At 44.0% G+C, this 23,267-nt stretch overlaps 1 protein-coding gene across 2 annotated transcripts; it reads left to right on the forward strand.

The window, feature by feature from the left end:
- The first annotated feature begins 17,841 nt into the window (after positions 1–17,841).
- On the forward strand, positions 17,842–21,058 carry LOC115206560 (major histocompatibility complex class I-related gene protein). Of its 2 annotated transcripts, XM_029773680.1 has the most exons (6): positions 17,842–17,964; positions 18,175–18,432; positions 18,643–18,915; positions 19,948–20,232; positions 20,333–20,440; positions 20,561–21,058. In XM_029773680.1, exons 1-6 carry the CDS (start codon positions 17,919–17,921, stop codon positions 20,563–20,565), a joined length of 975 nt encoding a protein of 324 aa, XP_029629540.1. In that variant the 5' UTR covers positions 17,842–17,918; the 3' UTR covers positions 20,566–21,058. The 2 variants fall into 2 exon arrangements, with proteins under 2 accessions (XP_029629540.1, XP_029629539.1); XM_029773679.1 differs by having other exon boundaries at positions 20,333–21,058.
- The last annotated feature ends 2,209 nt before the right edge of the window (positions 21,059–23,267 follow it).

Genomic DNA, 23,267 nt, shown 5'->3' on the forward strand with positions numbered 1-23,267 from the left:
TACAAAGGGTTCACATAGTTTTTGTTGCCATTGTATATATATAAATACATTTATATTTATGTGTATAAACTCAGCAAAAAATAAACGTCCTCTCACTGTCAACTGCGTTTATGTGTAAATATTTGTATGAACATAATAAGATTCAACAACTGAGACATAAACTGAACAAGTTCCACAGACATGTGACTAACAGAAATGGAATAATGTGTCCCTGAACAAAGTGGGGGTAAAACTCAAAAGTAACAGTCAGTATCTGGTGTGCCCACCAGCTGCATTAAGTACTGCAGTGCATCTCCTCCTCATGGACTGCACCAGATTTGCCAATTCTTGATGTGAGATGTTACCCCACTCTTCCACCAAGGCACCTGCAATTTCCCGGACATTTCTGGGGGGGAATGGCCCTAGCCCTCACCCTCGGATCCAACAGATCCCAGACATGCTCAATGGGATTGAGATCTGGGCTCCTCGCTGACCATGGCAGAACACTGTCATTCCTGTATTGCAGGAAATCATGCACAGAACAAGCAGTATGGCTGTTGGCATTGTCATGCTGGAGGGTCATGTCAGGATGAACCTGCAGGAAGGGTACCACATGAGGGAGCAGGATGTCTTCCTTGTAACGCACAGTGTTGAAATTGCCTGCAATGACAACAAACTCAGTCCAATGATGCTGTGATACACCGTCCCAGACCATGACGGATCCTCCACCTCCAAATCGATCCCGCTCATGAGTACTGGCCTCGGTGTAACGCTCATTCCTTCAACGATAAACGCGAATCCAACCATCACCCCAGGTGAGACAAAACCGCGACTTGTCAGTGAAGAGGATTTTTGCCAGTCCTGTCTGGTCCAGCGACAGTGGGCTTGTGCCCATAAGCGACATTGTTGCCGGTGATGTCTGGTGAGGACCTGCCTAGAGGCCTACAATCCTGCAGTCCTCATCCCTCCTTGCAGCATGCCTAAGGCACGTTCACGCATATGAGCAGGGACCCTGGGCATCTTTCTTTGAGTGTTTTTCAGAGTCGGTAGAAAGGCCTCTTTAGTGTCCTAAGTTTTCTTAACTGTGACCCTAATTGCCTACCTAAGCTGTTAGTGTCTTAACGACCGTTCCACAGGTGCATGTTCATAAATTGTTTGTGGTTCATTGAACAAGCATGGGAAACAGTGTTTAAACCCTTTACAAAGAAGATCTGTGAAGTTATTTAGATTTTTACGAATTACCTTTGAAAGACATGGTCCTGAAAAAGGGAAGTTTACTTTTTTGTTGAGTTTACACTACCGTTCAAAAGTTTGGGGTCAAAGCACATTTCTTGTCCATAACATTAAATTGATCAGGAATAAAGTGTAGACATTGTTAATGTTGTAAATGAATATTGTTGCTGGAAATGGCTGATTTTTAATGGAATATCTACAGTACAAAGGCACACAGAGGCCCATTATCAGCAACCATCACTCCTGTGTTCCAATGGCACATTGTGTTACGTGACGTACAGCAGGTAAGCCACCAGGGGAAGACTCATCGAGGCCAGGGTAGCAGATGGAGTGTACATCACGAGGCGATGGCTCCATCTGCTTGACGTGCCAGGTCTTGACGGGCTCCCCAGCCATGACTAATTGGGGCTGATTGGGAGCTGGTGAGTAATTACATTTACGTCATTTAGCAGACGCTCTTATCCAGAGCGACTTACAAATTGGTGCAATCACCTTATGATATCCAGTGGAACAACCACTTTACAATAGTACATCTATATCTTTTTTGGGGGAGGAGGGTTACTTTATCCTATCCCAGGTATTCCTTAAAGAGGTGGGGTTTCAGGTGTCTCCGGAAGGTGGTGATTGACTCCGCTGTCCTGGCGTCGTGAGGGAGCTTGTTCCACCATAGGGGTGCAGGAGCAGCGAACAGTTTTGACTGGGCTGAGCGGGAACTGTGCTTCCGCAGAGGTAGGAAGGCGAGCAGGTGGATGAACGCAGTGCCCTTCTTTGGGTGTAGGGACTGATCAGAGCCTGAAGGTACGGAGGTGCCGTTCCCCTCACAGCTCCGTAGGCAAGCACCATGGTCTTGTAGCAGATGCGAGCTTCAACTGGAAGCCAGTGGAGTGTGCAGAGGAGCGGGGTGACGTGAGAGAACTTGGGAAGGTTGAACACCAGACGGGCTGCGGTGTTCTGGATGAGTTGTAGGGGTTTAATGGCACAGGCAGGGAGCCCCGCCAACAGCGAGTTGCAGTAATCCAGATGTGAGATGACAAGTGCCTGGATTAGGACCTGCGCCGCTTCATGTGTAAGGCAGGGTCGTACTCTGCGAATGTTGTAGAGCATGAACCTACAGGATCGGGTCACCGCCTTGATGTTAGCGGAGAACGACAGGGTGTTGTCCAGGGTCACGCCAAGGCTCTTAGAACTCTGGGAGGACACAATGGAGTTGTCCACCGTGATGGCGAGATCATGGAAAAGGGCAGTCCTTCCCCGGGAGGAAGAGCAGCTCCGTCTTGCCGAGGTTCAGCTTGAGGTGGTGATCCGTCATCCACACGGATTTGTCTGCCAGACATGCAGAGATGCGATTCGCCACTTGATTATCAAAAGGGGGAAAGGAGAAGATTAATTGTGTGTCGTCTGCGTAGCAATGATAGGAGAGACCATGTGAGGATATGACAGAGCCAAGTGACTTGGTGTATAGCGAGAATAGGAGAGGGCCTAGAACCGAGCCCTGGGGGACACCAGTGGTGAGAGCACGTGGTGCGGAGACGGATTCTTGCCACGCCACCTGGTAGGAGAGACCTGTCAGGTAGGACGCAATCCAAGAGTGAGCCGCGCCGGAGATGCCCAACTCGGAGAGGGTGGAGAGGAGGATCTGATGGTTCACAGTATCAAAGGCAGCAGATAGGTCTAGAAGGATGAGAGCAGAGGAGAGAGAGTTAGCTTTAGCAGTGCGGAGAGCCTCCGTGACACAGAGAATGACCAACCTTGAAACCTGACTGATTTGGATCGAGAAGGTCATTCTGAGAGAGATAGCAGGAGATCTGGCCAAGGACGGCACGTTCAAGAGTTTTGGAGAGAAAAGAAAGAAGGGATACTGATCTGTAGTTGTTGACATCGGAGGGATCGAGTGTAGGTTTTTTGAGAAGGGGTGCAACTCTCGCTCTCTTGAAGATGGAAGGGACGTAGCCAGCGGTCAAGGATGAGTTGATGAGCGAGGTGAGGTAAGGAAGAAGGTCTCCGGCAATGGTCTGGAGAAGAGAGGAGGAGATAGGGTCATGCGGGCAGATTCCTCCGCACACTCCACTGGCTTCCAGTTGAAGCTCGCATCTGCTACAAGACCATGGTGCTTGCCTACGGAGCTGTGAGGGGAACGGCACCTCCGTACCTTCAGGCTCTGATCAGGCCCTACACCCAAACAAGGGCACTGCGTTCATCCACCTCTGGCCTGCTCGCCTCCCTACCTCTGCGGAAGCACAGTTCCCGCTCAGCCCAGTCAAAATTGTTCGCTGCTCTGGCACCCCAATTGCGGAACAAGCTCCCTCACGACGCCAGGACAGCGGAGTCAATCACCACCTTCAGTAGACACCTGAAACCCCACCTCTTTAAAGAATACATGGGATAGGATATAGTAATCCTTCTAACCCCCCCCCAAAAAAAAATAATATAGAGATGTACTATTGTAAAGTGGTTGTTCCACTGGATATCATAAGGTGAATGCACCCATTTGTAAGTCACTCTGGATAAGAGCGTCTGCTAAATGACGTAAATGTAAATGTAAATGTAAATGTGATGGCGAGACCAATGTCGGAGTGGCATTGACTAAAATACAGTAGAATAAAATACATAATATACTGCTCAAAAAAATAAAGGGAACACTAAAATAACACATCCTGGATCTGAATGAATGAAATAATCTTATTAAATACTTTTTTCTTTACATAGTTGAATGTGCTGACAACAAAATCACACAAAAATAATCAATGGAAATCCAATTTATCAACCCATGGAGGTCTGGATTTGGAGTCACACTCAAAATTAAAGTGGAAAACCACACTACAGGCTGATCCAACTTTGATGTAATGTCCTTAAAACAAGTCAAAATGAGGCTCAGTAGTGTGTGTGGCCTCATCGTGCCTGTATGACCTCCCTACAACGCCTGGGCATGCTCCTGATGAGGTGGCGGATGGTCTCCTGAGGGATCTCCTCCCAGACCTGGACTAAAGCATCCGCCAACTCCTGGACAGTCTGTGGTGCAACGTGGCGTTGGTGGATGGAGCGAGACATGATGTCCCAGATGTGCTCAATTGGATTCAGGTCTGGGGAACGGGCAGGCCAGTCCATAGCATCAATGCCTTCCTCTTGCAGGAACTGCTGACACACTCCAGCCACATGAGGTCTAGCATTGTCTTGCATTAGGAGGAACCCATGGCCAACCGCACCAGCATATGGTCTCACAAGGGGTCTGAGGATCTCATCTCGGTACCTAATGGCAGTCAGGCTACCTCTGGCGAGCACATGGAGGGCTGTGCGGCCCCCCAAAGAAATGCCACCCCACACCATGACTGACCCACTGCCAAACCGGTCATGCTGGAGGATGTTGCAGGCAGCAGAACATTCTCCACGGCGTCTCCAGACTCTGTCACGTCTGTCACATGTGCTCAGTGTGAACCTGCTTTCATCTGTGAAGAGCACAGGGCGCCAGTGGCGAATTTGCCAATCTTGGTGTTCTCTGGCAAATGCCAAACGTCCTGCACGGTGTTGGGCTGTAAGCACAACCCCAACCTGGGGACGTCGCTGACAGACACACTACGCTGACAGACACAGCAAACCTTCTTGCCACAGCTCGCATTGATGTGCCATCCTGGATGAGCTGCACTACCTGAGCCACTTATGTGGGTTGTAGACTCCGTCTCATGCTACCACTAGAGTGAAAGCACTGCCAGCAAAACATCAGCCAGGAAGCATAGGAACTGAGAAGTGGTCTGTGGTCACCACCTGCAGAACCACTCCTTTATTGGGGGTGTCTTGCTAATTGCCTATAATTTCCACCTGTTGTCTATTCCATTTGCACAACAGCATGTGAAATTTATTGTCAATCTGTGTTGCTTCCTAAGTGGACAGTTTGATTTCACAGAAGTGTGATTGACTTGAAGTTACATTGTGTTGTTTAAGTGTTCCCTTTATTTTTTTGAGCAGTGTATATATATTAAATGAGTAAAGCAGTATGTAAACATTATTAAAGTGACTAGTGTTCCATTATTAAAGTGACCAGTGATTCCATGTTTATGTATGTAGCGCAGCAGCCTCTAAGGTGCAGGGTTAAGTCACTGGGTGTTAGCCGGCTAGTGATGCCTAATTAACAGTCTGATGGCCTTGAGAGAGAGAAGCGGTTTTTCAGTCTCTCTGTCCCAGCTTTGATGCATCTGTACTGACCTCGCCTTCTGGATGGTAGCTGGGTGAACAGGCTGTGGCTTGGGTGGTTGATGTCTTTGATGATCTTTTTGGCCATCCTGTGACATCAGGTGCTGTAGGTGTCCTGGAGGGCAGGCAGTGTGCCCCCGGTGATGCATTGGGCAGACCTCACCACCATCTGGAGAGCCTTGCGGTTGCAGGAGGTACAGTTGCCATACCAGGCAGTGATACAGCCTGACAGGATGCTCTCAATTGTGCATCTGTAAAGGTTTGTGAGGGTCTTAGCCAAATTTCTTCTGCCTCCTGGGGTTGAAGCGGCGCTGTTGAGCCTTCTTCACCACACTGTCTGTGTGGGTGGACCATTTCAGATTGCCAGTGATGTGTACGCAGAGGAACTTAAAGCTTTTCACCTTCTCCACTGGTCCTGTCAACGTGGATAGGGGTGTGCTCCTTCTACTGTTTCCTGAAGTCCATGACCAGCTCCTTCATTGTGTTGACGTTGAAGGAGATGTTATTTTCCTGGCACCACTCCGCCAGGGCCCTCACCTCTTCCCTGTAGGCTATCTCGTCATTGTTGGTAATCAGGCCTACTACTGTTGTGTAGTTTGCAAACTTGATAACTGAGTTGGAGGCATGCGTGGCCACGCAGTCATGGGTGAACAGGGAGTACAGGAGGTGGCTGAGCATGCACTTTTGTGGGGCCCCTGTGTTGAAGATCAGCGAAGTGGAGGTGTTGTTTCCTACCTTCACCACCTGGGGGCGGCCGTCAGGAAGTCCAGGACCCTGTTGCACAGAGCGAGGTTCAGACCCCCCAAACTTCAGTTGTGTCCATACACCCCTCACACTGACCTACAGTAGAACAGTTCAAATCAAACTCTGCAACAACAAAAACCGGATGTAGCTTGGCAGCCTCGTCTCTCCAGCCCATAGAGTTAGTTAGAGGGCTCATTTCGGATATAACCAGTCTTTTGCATTGCCATTGAGGGCTTCTACCAGTTTGATTTTGACTTCTGATATTTGGCAGCGTGGTAAGCAGTACAGTAAGTAAGCATTTCACTGTAAGTCTACACCTGTTGTTTACAAAGCATGTGATAAATAAAATGTAATGTTTTAATTTGAGTAATTTCTCATTGCATGGGGTGATGTGTCTAATTTGTCCTGATAGTGGCACAGTGGGCCAACAGCTGAACCCCGGCATTACTGCTTGCAGCTATATTAATTTAGCTGTGTGTGTTCATCTCTGCTAACAATGTGTATGTGACCAATAACATTTGATTTGATTTGCATGGATGCTTCTGCTATATCACCGCCATCTAGTGGCCACAATAAAAGAATGACACACAAGATTTGGTTCAGGACTCCATCCCTGCAAGTGGCAGTAAATTATCAATAATAGCTTTATATTTTTTTCAAACACAAAGATGATACCAAGATGAGTTCTCTAACTAACTCTATGCTCCAGCCCTTTTTGACACTCCGCTCCCCTCCCACAGCCACTGACACAAACTTGTCAACACATACATCATGATGGCTCCTCTCAGTGACACTGCAATTTGTAAAGTATTGGGCCTTTATAATAAGGTGTGGCAGGAAGAGAAACTGCCTGGAAGTTGGAAGCAGGCAGTAGTGGTGCCAATATGGAAACCAGGGAAAGACCCTACCAGTCCGTCAAGCTGTAGGCCAATAGCGTTGACATCTCATGTATGTAAACTTATGTAAAGGATGATACCGGAAAGGCTGACTTACTTCCTGGAGAGTAGAGGACTAATGTCACCAGATCAAAGTGGGTTCAGGAAAGGCAGGGGAACGATGGATCCTGTACTGTGCCTTGAGTCAATCATACGGAAGACACAGGCAAATAAGGAGGTGGTGGTAGCCGTTTTCTTTGACGTAGAGAAGGGTTATGATATGATGTGGAAGGAAGGCCTACTTATCAAGCTGGCTAACATGGGAGTTGGAGGAAGGGAAATTAAACTGGATAAAGGATTTTCTTTTTGGGCGATCAATACAAGTGAGGGTGGGGAGCTCTATATCAGAAAGCTATGAGGTGGATAATGGTACCCCCCAGGGAAGTGTCATTGGTCCTTTGTTGGTCTCCATTATGATTGACGATGTATTCTCTCAGGTGACAGCTGATATTGGGAGGTCATTGTTTTGCGGATGATGGGGCTCTGTGGAAGAGAGGGAGAAATATTACCCAGACAGCCAGAAGAGTTCAAGAAGTGATTCGTGAAGTAGAGCGGTGGTCCCTCAGGTGGAGCTTCAGGTTTTCAGTTGAGAAAACACAGACTGTGTTTTTTTCTAGAAGGAAGGTTGGGAAGGAAATACACTTGAAGTCGTATGGAAGGAATCTGGAGAGGGTGGGAGGGTTTAGATTCCTGGGGTCTGGTTTGACACTCAAATGACATGGGCGAAGCATATTAAGAGAGTAGTTGTCAACAGAAAGAAAATATTGAATGTGATGCATTGCCTGTCAGGAATGGAGGGGGGAGGGGGGCAGATAGAATGGCGGTGAAAATGCTATATATAGCGCTGTTAAGGTCAGTAATGGATTATGGAAGTATAGCATATGGATCAGCAGCTCAGACATCTTTAGAAAAGCTGGATGTTATCCAGGCCCAAGACCTAAGAATATGTTATGGAGCACTTAGGACCTCTCCAGTTGCAGCAATGCAGGTAGAGTTGGGAGAGATACCGCTAAAGTTAAGAAGACAACAGCTAGCCATGACATATTGGGTAAATCTACAGGGACATAAGATTACACATCCTACAAAAAAGGTACTCCTTGAGTGCTGGGAACATGAACAAAATCTGAATACAAGCTTTGGGTGGATAGGCAATTGCATGGCGAGAGAGATGGGGTTGTTTGGGAGGGAGTTTAGCCCCTCTGTGGTTCTTTATGCCATCCCATCTTGGTTTCTCCCTCAGCCGGGGATAGATCTATGGTTGCTTGAGAAGGTAAGAGCTGTTGAGGAAGGAGTAGATTCAGTTGTAAGTGAACGTTTAAGAACACAATACTATGCGTTCTTGACTATATTAACAGATGGATCTAAGGACCCTAAACCAGGGAGGAGAGGAGCAGCTTTTAGTGTTCCTGAGTTTAAGGTGGCAGTGACAAAAAGAGCAATGGATCATTTATCTGTTTACACAATGGAGTTATGTAGGTGGAGGTGGTGAGGCCAGACAGGGTAGTCATCTGCTCTGACTCCTGTACAGCACTGAGCTTAAATGGATGTGTGTCTCAGAGCAGACAGGATGTATTGTATGAGGTTTTACAGTGTTTGTATAGGGTGAAAGAGATGGGGATATTTGTGATGTTCCTCTGGGTACCAGCTCATCTGGGAGTAGAGGGGAACGAGGAAGTGGATATTATTTACAAGCAGGAGCAGAAGCCAAGGGGTTAATAAAACAGTGGGTAAAAATAAGTGGCAAGAGTTGTGGAACAGGGAGAGTAAGGGAAGACACCTGTATAAGATCCAGGAAAAGGTGGGGGCAGGGAGGTCCTCAGGCCGAGAGAGAAGGGAGGAAAGTATAATCACAAGACTGGGATGCACAAGGCTGAGACTGGGAAACACAAGGCTGAGACTGGGAAACACAAGGCTGAGACTGGGACACACAAGGCTGAGCCTGGGACACTGATAAGAGAATTATCTATTAAAGGTAAATGAATCAATAGACCATGATGAATTATTAGTCATACAGAATGGTTAATGAATAATCAATGTAATGATCAATGTAGGGATAGATAAGTTTGATTAGTTCTGGAAAGTTCAGGAACCATGTGATAGGGAAAGGAATGTGTATATGCAATTAGAGGGACACCAGGAGACACATGGTCCTGGGAGTGCAAGCTTCAAAGCATTTCTTATCTTGAGGGAAAGAAACAGGCGAGCTCGGGAGAGTGATAAAGAGGGTGAGAAGTTTGTGGGGGAGACAGGTCACCAACAGTTTGTGTGTAAATGCATGTGCGTAAGAAAGCAAGAACTATATAATGACTGTTTTGTTATCCTGACCTCAGAACGTTCTCTGAATAAAAGCTACAGATACCTTTTGCAGAAAGCTGAGTCCTTGCCCAATTATTTTAACCCATTGTCTTACAAACCTTGGGCATTAGTCAAGGCGAATTGATTATTGATTATTATCATCAAAGATATAGAATTCCTTTTACAATTGGTCCTTCGAGCCGGATTTCAATACCCGCTCCTGTCGTTCCAAGGTGACACCGAAACCGTGCACGGGCGGATGAAATATCCGTAAATCAAAGACCTGGCCCTGTTCTGTGGGTTCTTTACAGGCAGGTGGCGAACTGGTACGCGACAGAAGCGGTGACGAGATCAAACCTACATTGAATTCTCAGCTGCAAGATAAGGTCAGTAATCTTTATTCATTAGTTTGGGGTTAAATTCTAAACTTACTAAAAATTGACTTAGAATGGACTGGATTAAGTTCCTATTAAGCATTGGTCAAGATAAATGTGAGGGAGGATATTAACCGTAAAACTAACAAAAAGTAAGATTTGTATCGGGTATACCGTCCATATAGTCTAATGTAGAGAAAGTTTAAGACAAAAGTATCTATGTTAGTGTTGGCGGCACTGGGTCACAGATCTAAGTAAGACCTAATAGTAAAACTGGTTGCAGTAAGACCTAAAAGTAAAACTGGTTGCAGTAAGACCTAACAGTAAAACTGGTTGCAGTAAGACCTAACAGTAAAACTGGTTGCAGTAAGACCTAACAGTAAAACTGGTTGCAGTAAGACCTAACAGTAAAACTGGTTGCAGTACAGTAGCCGGAAAACGTAATATAGAAGGCGAAATAAAGATAAGTAAGTTACGTTAGTATAGGACTAACAGGAGTAAGTGAGATAACAGTAGAGCACAGACATAGATTGTGAGATTTAAGTATAATAACAGAATTATAGAAGCACACACATAGATTGTGAGAATTGGAGCTAATATTGAGACCTAAACGATACCTGGTCAATAATATATTAGGCGGAAAACATAATATGGAAGGCGAAATATAATAATAAAATTTATAAGAACGTAGGTCAGGGACATAATTTGTATGAATATAGATCGCCTGTCAAAATACATTTTAGAGGGGATAATCGAGATCTACCAAAGGCGCGCAAAATAGGTCTGATTATTCCAAACAGGAGGAAGGAGGTTACACCCATAGAAAGTGAGAATACATATTAGAAAATAAACGTAGTAATTGAATAAGTACACACATATTGTGACAATAGGAATAACAGTAATTGACTAAACATGGGTGGTAAATCCTCAAAGGAGAGGAAAGAAGAGCCAGAACCAAGAGAGTCTAACCTTAAAAAGCGACTGGCACCGTATAATAAGCCAGGGCTGAGGGAGGTTCAATCAAATTGAGAGGAGGATCAGTGTCCTCTCATAGAGCTTCCTAATCCTAGGGCAGGCGAAGCTGATCAATCAGATACCTTACAAGTGTATCGACCCTGGACTCAGAGAGATGTAGCAAGAGCAGTTGAGGGAATAGCACATCCAAAAACAGGAATAGTAGGGTTTAGGAGAGATATGGAGGGACTGACCGAGAGTTTTAAACTAAATACAGGAGAATTGGAAAGGGCTGTCCGACAGATAGTGGGGAAAGACTGGGCAGCAGTGAAGGGAGCCTGGGTTCCAGGGGAAGGAGGAGAACCAGTTTTACCATGGGCAGGAGATGGGGATTATGCAGACAAATTGACACAGCTCTGTAATAATCTTAGGGACTATTACCATAGACATGCAGACTTTTCAAAAATACATGAGTGTAAACAAGGGGATGGGGAAACTGTTAGCCAGTATTTAGAGAGACTGAGAGACGTGTTCAATGCTAATAGTGGACTGGTAGAGCCTAGACAGGGAGACGACGGACCTTACCACCAACAGTTAAAAATAGCCTTCTTGAGTGGTATGAAGCCTGAAATTTGCCAAATCATAAAAGAGACTCTGATAGGGTGGGGAACAGCCACATTGGCTGAAGTAAAGAGGTATGCTATACACCATGAGCATAATGGCAAGGAAAAGAAAAGCAAGAAAGAACGGACAGGAGCAGAACATTTGATCGCCACTCTTGGGGAAATTGCAGGAAAAAGCAGGAAAGATTTTAAAAAGAAAGGGGGAAACAGGGAGAGTAGAAAGTGGATAGAACCGGAGGACAGAAAGTGCTACAACTGCAATATAACCGGCCACATGGCAGAGGATTGTAAGGCCCCACCAAGGAACCATAGACAGAGACAGTTTAGGGATAGACAGAGAGGAGAATAGGATTTAGCAAACTAATTGAGAAAAGTGGATAGAGACACTATAGACAGAAGGGGAAAAACAGGGAGACGCGCTGACAAAGACGGAGAGAAGAGGTGTTTTAATTGCGATAGAACAGGACATTTCACCAGACTGTGAACATTGTAACCGAGCAGGAAAGAACTACCGAAATTGTAAACATGAACAATAGCATTGTGGTTCAGTGGTAGAATTCTTGCCTGCCATGCGGGGGACCTGTGTTCGGATCCCAGCCCATGCACCATGGGACTAAAATTAAATGTAATTATTATGTTTTGACTAGAACGATACTGTTGTTAGTGTTTGTTTAAGATAGAAACCGAATGTTTTGATAGCTTGTTTAGTTTAAATAGGAAGACAGATTCTTTCAAAAGAATAGCGGAGCGAATTCGATAAAGTACGTTGTTTGTGGTCTAAATGGCCTGCTTAAATGATTTATAGAGAGAATGGGAGTTGTAATTGAAGGACGGAATCAAGGAAAAGGCAGTTACTTAAATCTAATGAATTATAAGGAGCGGAAATTAATAATTGCGACAGAATTGTGGCGATATACATGATATTTTTAAACCCTTGGACATTTCATAAGACTATAAACCAATACCTAGAGAGATTAAAGGACGTGTCCAACGCTAATATTGGGTTAATAGAACCCACGGTAGTGGATGGATTTGAAGCCCCGGATTATCAGCAATGAAAAATTGCTTTCCTCAGTGGAATGCATCCCGAGATAAATCGTGCCACCAAACAGAACCTCGTAGGGTGGGGGCTAGCAGATCTGAGGGAAGTAAGAGAGGCCAGAGAGGGGGTCGAGACAAATACAGAGAGAAGAAGGTCAGGCGCCCACAGAAAGGCATGTTCAATCACATAAACCATTGAGAAAGTTTAAAACTAATGAATGGGGGGAGTACAATGGAATTTTAAGTATTATTAGGTTTTGTTTATAGTCAACTTTTGGGTTTTTCAATCAGTGTGACAGGATGAAATGCTGACCAAGTGGTTATTGTATGGAAAAAGAAGCGCTTAGCTCTCTTTGGGAAAAAAAAAATAAATTAAAAAAAAAATCCTAGAGACATGATATCTTAAAGGGGAATACGAGTGTTTCAATTGTCACAAGCTAGGACACCTTGCTAGACAGTGTAACGCACCGTGTAACCGCTGCAGGGGGAAAACCATTCTGGTAGAGATTGTAACAAAAACAGAGACAAGCAAGGCCAGAGAGGGAGTAGAGATAAAGAAAGAAGGTCAGGCGCCCCCAGCCAGACTCAGAGGAGGAGGATGGGGCATGACTAACTATGGAGAGCAGGGGAACAGACACTAGTGAGGGGAAGGACGATTTTCAGAATTTAGTTATAAACAGCGATTGTGAAGTTTTTGAATTGGCTACAATTGATTTGGCAGAACAACAAGAACAGAAACCCTATTTGACACTAACAGTAATGGGAGAGAGAATCAAATTTCTGTGTGATACTGGGGAGTGTCTTGTTTTCAGAGTTTTAATAAACGCATGAAATTCATTTGATAGGGAATGTTCTGGGAACCTGGGATACAAAATGTAGATGAAGTTCTAAGCCTTAATTTGTTTAATGTAGTAAGAAACACGGTTCTGAAAGGGTGGTATGACTTGTTGACCCCTCTGGTGACTTTTCCTGTGTGGTCTGATCAGCCACATTGAAAAGCCATTTGGATGGTGAATTAAGGTCATTGGTGATATTGATTTTAAGGGAATTTGAAGAACTGATAATTATGATGGAGTTAAACTTCTTAGATACAATTGACAATTTGAACCAATGAGAAGACTAAAAGGGCGAAGCCTTAGACTAAGGGTAGGCTTCTTTAAGTCTATTTTCCTAGAACAATAAGGGTAAAATATTTTTCCTGGGTGGAGGAAATCAGATGAGTCATTTTGATCTGATTATGTGATTTGAAAATATTTTGACCAGTAGCAGGGGTATTTTTTTACATGATGTAGATACATTTATTTTCCTTTAGGAAGTCAGCTGTTGTTGAATTCAGTGTAAGAGATTTAACACAACAAGGCTGTGGAATTGATATACTAGTATTACTATATTTTGTTGTGAAGAAGTTTAATAATGGTAGACTTAGGTCAACAGGACAGGGATACATGACATCTGTAGGTGATCCAGGATTATTGAGGGTATCGAGATAAATTTAAGTAGATATGCAATATCTAGACAGGTTGATTTTTCTAAAGTTCAGGAGTGCAACCAAGGAGTCAATGAGACATTTAGTCAATATTTGGAAACAACCCAGATTTGATACTTTCTGTTATGAGAAAAAGCTGGAGACAGATAGAAGGGCAGACAGAGAGATCCTCCCCTGCACTGCTGAAACCTTGAGGGTTGGGGAGTAGCACGAAGAAAGAAGGGGGGCCAGCAGGAGTAGATAGGAAGAGAATTTGGTTCACTTAGCTTTAGGATATTAATTCATGGAGAGACTATCGGCTCCGTTGGCAGGCATGTATTTTAGTTTTGATTTTAGTTTATGTTTGGTAAATTCGCTAGGAGGAGATATGAAAGCTTAGTTGGTTTCAGGTGTTAGACACTGAACCATTGCCCAGACACTATTCTGCACAGTAGGCCGAAATAGTAGCATTGACTAGAACCGGTGAAATAAGAAAGGAGAGAAAAGTTACTATTTACACAGACAAGCACATAGACATTTAAAACCATACAAAGCAGCATAGATAAATCTTAAAGACGATAAGAAACTAGGCAGAGAATTTTTACAGAATAGCCGAGGATGAAGGCCCCAGGGAGAATTGGACATGTAGAAAATGAAAGGGGGCATCCTACAAGAGAAGATCTGACATAAGGATAATTTACTTATCATACCAAAGACATTGTATGGATACGCAGCAATATTGATACATAGGCTACGCAATGTATCAAGGGGAGGGAAGTATAGTAGAGTAGTTAGGAAAGAGTGATGGCCTAGAGGATAATTACTTAAACAAATTTTTTTTGTAAGAAGCTCCATTCCAACATTTGGAATTGGACTTATTGAAATATTCCAAAAGGAGGGGAAGAAGGGGTGTTTAACAAGAATAGATAAGTATAGCAAATGGGTAGAAGCGTTCCCAACTTACTTGGTGGACATGATTATGGTAGCTAAAATATTAAGTCAAGATATTATCCCTAGAGTTGGTTTACTAGGAGCCATCTCTTTAAATGATGGATGACAGTTTAGCTAATCAGGTAGAGCCTATAGAATGACAGAGTTAAAAATACCAGAACTGGTAGACATAGAAGTTGAAGAAATACTAGCAAAGCACATGAGAAGACTGTTTGTTAACCAAACCCGTATGTCCAAGATTTTGTGTCCAACAGGTGAATTACAGGAGAAGGTGATTCACTCAATCCAACTAGGAGATTGGGTGTATATCCAGTCCCTGAGGAAACTGGAAGCAGTCCCGTTGGGAAGGCCCATACCAGGTTCTGTTAAACCACTGCCTTTGCCATTACAAAAGCTGAGAGAGTCACTTGGGTCCACGTTACCCACTGCAAGGAGGTATGTACACATATGAACACTGTTGATCACACACAGAGTTAGGAGAAGAACCGATACCAACAGGGTCCGGGGGTTACCTCCTTAACGAAGATTTCCTATCCCGACCGTTCATCACTGTGTGTGCTCCTAGAGGTGTGAGTATGGGGTGGTACCAAGCAGAGAGACTAAGGGCAGGAGAGGGTTGGCGGTTTTTGGGAAGAGTAGAGACTCTGAGCTGCATCATAGTCTAATCTGACTGATACATTCAGATCCACCACCTTCTGGCACTAATCATACGATACCGTTGTCATTGAGAAGAAGTAGAAGATCAACTATATAATACACTGATGAGTGACTTACAGAATAAGGAGTCAAAGAAGATCAAGATGTAGGATTTAAGGTAAACATTAAACAATTTCCTGGAAAAGAAGACAACTGTACAGGAATTGGGGTTGGCCAGATTGAAGTACTCAGCCAACCCACCTCGGTTCACCTAAATTCCGGATGAATACCAGTGTTATAGATACAAGAATGGCACCGAGAACTTAGATGATTTTAATGACTGAAAGGTAATTGGTAATGTGACTGACTTAGGTTTGAGAGATGAATAGAATATTCTTAACCTCACAGCACCTATAACTGATGAAGGGTGGGCTAGTACCAGCAAAGGACGCATACGACGGAAATTACCACAAAGGGTGGTTAGGAACTTGCGCCCTGGGGTTATAGGTCCAACCAAGTCAAGTTAGTCATCAGAGGCCAGTTATAGGAGGCTAAAGTAGGCACAGGAGGAGTTTTGACCAGGATGGGAGTAGCTTTGTCTAGATGGATGCTATTGGCATCCTCAGGGATGTTCCAGATGAATACAAAGCTATGAATCAAATATGTGAAGGCTTTAACACTACATTATTTTGGTGGTTGACAATAAATAGAAATGTGGATTGGATTAATGACATCTTTTAGAATCAACAGAGATTCATGAATGAAAACGGGGATGCAGTAAAGAGGTTCTCTGATCAATTATCCGACACCCCCCTCATGACCTGGTAAAATAGACTGACTCTCGATACGTTATTGGCAGAAGAGGGCAGTGTAGGTAGAATGATTAGGTTCAGCGCTACACGTACATTCCTGATAATACATCCCATGTTTGGGAAATGGAAAAGTGTTGTAAGAACTGTATTATGGGCTGCTTTCACCTGTATGAGTGTGTTTGTGTTGTGTGGATGTTGTCTCGTCCCATGTGTGAGAGGTTTAATCACCAGGACTCTAGAGAGATCGATGATGCAGCAGATGGTGAGATATGGACCTATTCCGAGCTCTGATCAGTGGGATGGCGATTGCGGGCCTCCAGGCCAGGGAGATGATTCCGTCTCTTTCGACAACGAGGAGCCAATGTTTGATGAAACAATTTTCAACATTTAGATACACTGTTCCTTAAATGAAAATTATGATGAAAATCTTAAATAGAAGTGTCATAATTGGAAATAGGCCTAGGACATTAATGGATGAATATGAGGAATATTCATGTATTGGACTTGTTTAAATCATTGTAGTGTGATGTATTGTATTTCCATATAGCGTGTGATGTATTGTATTTCCATATAGTGTGTGATGTGATGTATTTCCATATAGTGTGTGATGTATTTCCATGTAACGAGTGATTATTGCATTTACATATAGCGTGTGATTAGTATGGTTCTCATATAGCATCTGATCAAATCCTGGAGAATTATTGAATCATTTAAGGGTGGAATTGATAAGAGAATTATCTATTAAAGGTAAATGAATCAATAGACCATGATGAATTATTAGTCATACAGAATGGTTAATGAATAATCAATGTAATGATCAATGTAGGGATAGATAAGTTTGATTAGTTCTGGAAAGTTCAGGAACCATGTGATAGGGAAAGGAATGTGTATATGCAATTAGAGGGACACCAAGAGACACATGGTCCTGGGAGTGCAAGCTTCAAAGCATTTCTTATCTTGAGGGAAAGAAACAGGCGAGCTCGGGAGAGTGATAAAGAGGGTGAGAAGTTTGTGGGGGAGACAGGTCACCAACAGTTTGTGTGTAAATGCATGTGCGTAAGAAAGCAAGAACTATATAATGACTGTTTTGTTATCCTGACCTCAGAACGTTCTCTGAATAAAGCTACAGATACCTTTTGCAGAAAGCTGAGTCCTTGCCTAATTATTTTAACCCATTGTCTTACAAACCTTGGGCATTAGTCAAGGCAAATTGATTATTGATTATTATCATCAAAGATATAGAATTCCTTTTACAGACACACAAGGCTCAATAGTACATTGAAATTGCTGGGGAAACATCCGACTGGGAGGTGTGATCATTGTCAGGAGGAGATGGAGACAGTGGAACATGTTATTTTTCAGTGCCAGAAATATGTGAGAGAAAGGGAGCGATTGTTATTAGATTTGAAGAGTAATGGGGTTGGAGAGCCAGGATTAAGTTAACTTTTGGGGAAATCTTCAGGAGATGTAGTATTTAATTATGTATATCATTTCCTTAGGGAGATGAGAATATTGGGTAGGATTTAGACCTTCCCCTGTCTCTGGTCCACACTCCAGTCCAGTTGGTGGCGGTAATACACCTTAAAGTTGGTTGCCAACCGCCATAAAAAATCCACAGAAGAAGAACACATGTTATTTCACTTTCACTTCTGTGTTCATGAATACACCAACGAGAACATGTTATTGCAAATATGATAACCACAATTTTAATTTCATTCATGCAGTTCTCCATCGTAGGTGAGTTCATTATTTGAGTTGTGTTTTTGGCATTCTTGTCTCACCAAGTTGTATCATAGTATAACAAACTGAATGCAGTTTTACTTTGTATACTTTTTGTAAAGGCTTCAATAGGCTAAACCCAGCAAACACAACCCCTACACAATATTGTCTTCACGTTGTCTATTGAAATAGGCTACAGAAACAATAACTTGAAGTGTTGTCTTCCAGCCCCTCATTCTCTTCATCGCCATTGCATCGCAACCCAAGGGACCTTGTATCCGAAAAATATCCAGTTGGTAATGATAGACGATGTCACGGTCTATTACTACAACAGCAGTGCTGAACAAGAGGCCGTAGTGCCAGAATGGTTGAACCACCCTGAGGGAATTGAATTCTGGCAGGAGGTTCATCGAAATTTGAAATTTAATCGATATGTAATGGATACGGCTGTGAGAGTAACAAGTGAACATTACAATCATTCACATGGTAAGACAAAATATGTGTGCCGAGACAGTGCAACAGAGCAGAAGGCCTAAAGGAGAATTGCATGGCTACACAGAGGTTCAATAACCAAAAAAAACAGATTTTCTTAGTTGCAGCCATTAGCCTACCTTTGTGAGCTGATACTTTTAACCAGTAGCCTATATTTGAAGTAAATGGTGCTGATTTATTATGGTCATTTTATGTGTCATACAGATCACTTTTACCAAGCTCATGGACGCTGTGGATGGAAGTCAGACGGAACCACAGAGGCCTTTATGAGCCATGCATATGACGGCAAGGACTTTGTCAGCTTCGATGTATCGACCAGAACATGGACAGCTGCAGGTTCCCATGCTGTATTTTACAAAAGAAAACGGGAAACAGATTTAGAAGATCTTGTTAGGCTGGTCATTCATTACGAATCTGGATGCATCCGTTGGCTGGAGAAACTGTTACAGTTGAGTGTTACATTTCGAAAACCCAAAGGTAACAACACACCAAATACTTTATTAACCGGTACATTTTGTAAAACCTCAACGAGGTGTTGCACTTACCATACCTATGTTCTCCTTTCGATTAAACAAAATCATTGACCCAGTGCCTTCGGAAAGTAGTCATACCCCTTGACCTTTTCCACTCTTTGTTTACGTTACAGCCTTATACTAAAATGGATGAATTAAAAAAAAAAATCCTCAGCAATCTACACACAATACCCCACAATGACAATGACAATGGTTTTTAGAAATTGCTGCAAATTTATTTAAAAACTAAAACAGAAATAACTTATTTACATAAGTATTCAGACCCTTTGCTATGAGACTCAAAATTGAGCGCTCTGTAGCAGGTTCTGAGACTGGGGCGACGGTTCATCTTCCAACAGGACAACAACCCTAAGCACCCAGCCAAGACAATGCAGGAGTGGCTTCGGGACAAGTCTTTCAATGTTCTTGAGTGGCCCAGCCAGAGCCCAGATTGAACATCTCTGGAGAGACCTGAAAATAGCTGTGCAGCAACAGTCCCCATCCAACCTGACAGAGCTTGAGAGGATCTGCCGAGAATAATGGGAGAAACTCCCCAAATACAGGTGTGCCAAGCTTGTAGCATCATACCCAAGAAGACTCGAGGCTGTAATTGCTGCCAAAGGTGCTTCAACAAATTACTGAGTAAAGGGTCTGAATACTTATGCAAATGTGATATCATTTAAAAGAATATATATATATTAGCAAAAGATTCTAAAACCTGTTTTTGCTTTGTCATTATGGGGTATTGTGCACAGGTTGATGAGGGAAAAAAACGATTTAATACATTTTAGAATAAGGTTGTAACATAACAAAATGTGCAAAAAGTCAAGGGGTCTGAATACTTTCCGAAGGCACTGTATATGTTCTTCGAGATGTGACATTTTGCAGACAGAATTCCTCTAGTCCAGTAAACAAACAGCACATGTCTGTAATGTCAATATGTCCCTTGCATTGGAAAGGCAGACCAAATGTGTTCATCAAATATGTTCCTTTTAAGTCCCTGCGGTCAGTCTGTTTGAGAGACCGCCTCATGGCAACTCCGAGGTGGAGGTCACATGTCATGTGACAGGGTTCTACCCTCGGGCGGTGCAGGTGGAGTGGCTGGGGGCAGAGGGGCTTCCCATGGTAGACGGGGTGAGCAGTGGGGAGGTGCTGCCCAACGGAGACGGCTCGTACCAGCTGAGGAAGAGCCTGACTGTCCCACAGGAAGCCCAGGACACCCAGAGCTACAGCTGCCTGGTGCTCCACAGCAGTATAGCTGAGAACATCACACTAACCTGGGGTAAGGTACCGGTACATTTCCCAATATAACTTACAGTTGAATCGGCTGGAGATATACTACAGCATGTAATATGTTCATATGTATGATATTTTTTTTCCAGCTCCAAAGAAGAACCTGGCCAATGTGCTCATGGCTATAGTCATCATTGTGTCTGTAGTCTTGATACTCACTGTCCTATTCAAGTATTTAGTATGGAGGAGAGCAGTAGGTAAGAGTCAATCTTAACTCTTGCTGCACTAGGTGTTATTTCTGATCAGAGTAAAGTAAACAAGAGCTTAATGACCCCTCACACACATTTGAAAGATTTTTCTCTTTCCTGTTTATTCAGCATAATACCCAGAGTAAGAGGATGACCAACGATGAATGAGAAAAGTCCTCTAGATGCATTTGATGCTCTATACAACCCTAAAGTAATTTACAAAATGTTAGACTTGATGCTTTTGTTGTTGTGGTTGATGCTCTATACAACCTTAAAGTCATTTATACATGTTAAAATTGCTGCTTTTGTTGTTGTGGTTGATGTTGTTACAAAAAAATATCTTTGTCCTGTTGTTATTTTACGAGCTGCAAGATGTAATCTAAACAACAAATAAACGTTTGAGTATTTCATTGAAGGAGTGGTTAACATCAGGAAGTAACTCCATGGAGGAGGAGTTAAATTTCAACTGTCTTTTTTTTCTTTCTGTGAAGTGTGTTGTGACTGTTAAATGCACTTTAAATACATTGTGATTTGATTTGAACATGGTTCGGACTGGAGGAACTACATTCATGGAAAATTCAAGTTAAAAAAAACAGCATTTATTAAAATACAATTAAAAAAACACAACTTAATTAATCATTGTCTGCTTTCCAGTGTAGGGTTTCCAGTTACAGTGTGTTTTCAAGTGAGGAATTGAAGTCTAAAGTATTCTTCAAGTGGCCCATAAAAACGGAAGCCTTTTGGTTACAGAACATCTTTAAGCTTATTTGACAAAGAGAAATGTTCCCACATCAACCTACAGTGGAACAGTCCAAATCAAACTCAACAACAGGAAGAAACTTTGCAGTGGCTTCTCTACAGCCCTGTTTAACACTCCACTCCTCTCCCACATACCCCTCTGCTGGCTGGAGGTCAGATGGCAGCGCCTCACATTGCCAGCCCCGTCTCGCAGCAGGGGGAGGTGTACCTCACCCACAGGGCAATCCACCTGTCCACTGGGCCACGTTCAGAGGAGGGTTACCTTGTACCAGCCTGGGTCTCAGTTCAGCATGGCAATTCTCCCCCTGTGCTAGGCGTGTCTGCTCCCTGTCTCTCTGGTTGCGGTTGGGGGTGGGCTGGTTCACCTCTAGGCTGTCCCCTGGGGGGGGTCTGTGGGGCCGTGGAGCAGGGTGAGAACGCCCTGAACCCCGGAGAGCTGGAGGGAAGCCAGGCCCGAGAGACAGCCAGAGAGACAGTCCATCTGGCCTGGGCAGGTGTGCTCTACTCGCATGGTGGAACAAGATGGGGGAGACATGTCAGGATCCTGGGGGAGAAGGGGACAGGATGTGATATCAGGAATACTACACAGGAAATGATGACATATGGAGGGATGGGCAAGGTGATTAGTATGTGCACATTAAATAAACTGAAGAAAGGAGTTTTGCCTGTAACACACTTTCGGCACAGGGGTTTGGCCCTAACCCTGACCCCTAACCCCCTGGCCCGGTCATGCCCTCTCCCTCTCCCCTCACCTCGGTCATAGAAGGGCACCAGCAGGAAGGTGCCAGACTGCTCGGGGGTGTTGGCGCGGGTCTGGATGATGAAGTGGGCACGGAGGCGGGCAGTGGTGATCTCCTCAAACATGCTGCCTGTGGAGTCCATAGCAAACACCAACGCTGGAGGCTGCTTCACACTGAACAGTCTGCCCTCAGGAGAGTACAGCCAACAGAAGGAAACAGTCTGCCCTCAGGAGAGTACAGCCAACAGAAGGAAACAGTCTGCCCTCAGGAGAGTACAGCCAACAGAAGGAAACAGTCTGCCCTCAGGAGAGTACAGCCAACAGAAGGAAACAGTCTGCCCTCAGGAGAGTACAGCCAACAGAAGGAAACAGTCTGCCCTCAGGAGAATACAGCCAACAGAAGGAAACAGTCTGCCCTCAGGAGAGTACAGCCAACAGAAGGAAACAGTCTGCCCTCGGGAGAGTACAGCCAACAGAAGGAAACAGTATGCCCTCGGGAGAGTACAGCCAACAGAAGGAAACAGTATGCCCTCGGGAGAGTACAGCCAACAGAAGGAAACAGTCTGCCCTCGGGAGAGTACAGCCAACAGAAGGAAACAGTCTGCCCTCGGGATAGTACAGCCAACAGAAGGAAACAGTCTGCCCTCGGGAGAGTACAGCCAACAGAAGGAAACAGTATGCCCTCGGGAGAGTACAGCCAACAGAAGGAAACAGTCTGCCCTCGGGATAGTACAGCCAACAGAAGGAAACAGTCTGCCCTCGGGAGAGTACAGCCAACAGAAGGAAACAGTCTGCCCTCAGGAGAGTACAGCCAACAGAAGGAAACACTGTGACACGAGTGGTTTCAACACATTATGTGATAAGTACTGTATTTGTACCACGTTCAGTATATCAGCACAAATGTATATTGGATTGTCTATAGATCAAATTCAAATGTAATCATATCAAATTGCATTTAAAAAAAGTGCATTTAACATCATAATGAACGCTACATAAAACCCACCAGAGGAAGGTAGTGTAGTGCACACTGTCTCGGAGGTCTCCGAGCACAGTAAGGGTTGCCGTGGTAGAGAGGCGTGCAGCCTCCACATGGAGGTAGTGATGGGAGGAGAATAGTGGGGAGGTGCTGTCCTTATTGATATCCCCCTTGAACCCCTGGTGGCGACTGCTGCCCAGTACAACCCCTGTGACTACACTTCCCTGAGAAACAGCATTCATAAAGATTTATTTGGATTATTCAAAGATAAAGTTATTATAAAGAGTAACAGAGAATTTCTCAAATGGATACCACACTCATGTGGAAGCTTGCAGACGTTTGAACATAGGCCTACCATATTT

This window comes from Salmo trutta, chromosome 13 (genome assembly GCF_901001165.1).
Source record: "Salmo trutta chromosome 13, fSalTru1.1, whole genome shotgun sequence".
Taxonomy (NCBI): Eukaryota; Metazoa; Chordata; class Actinopteri; order Salmoniformes; family Salmonidae; genus Salmo; species Salmo trutta.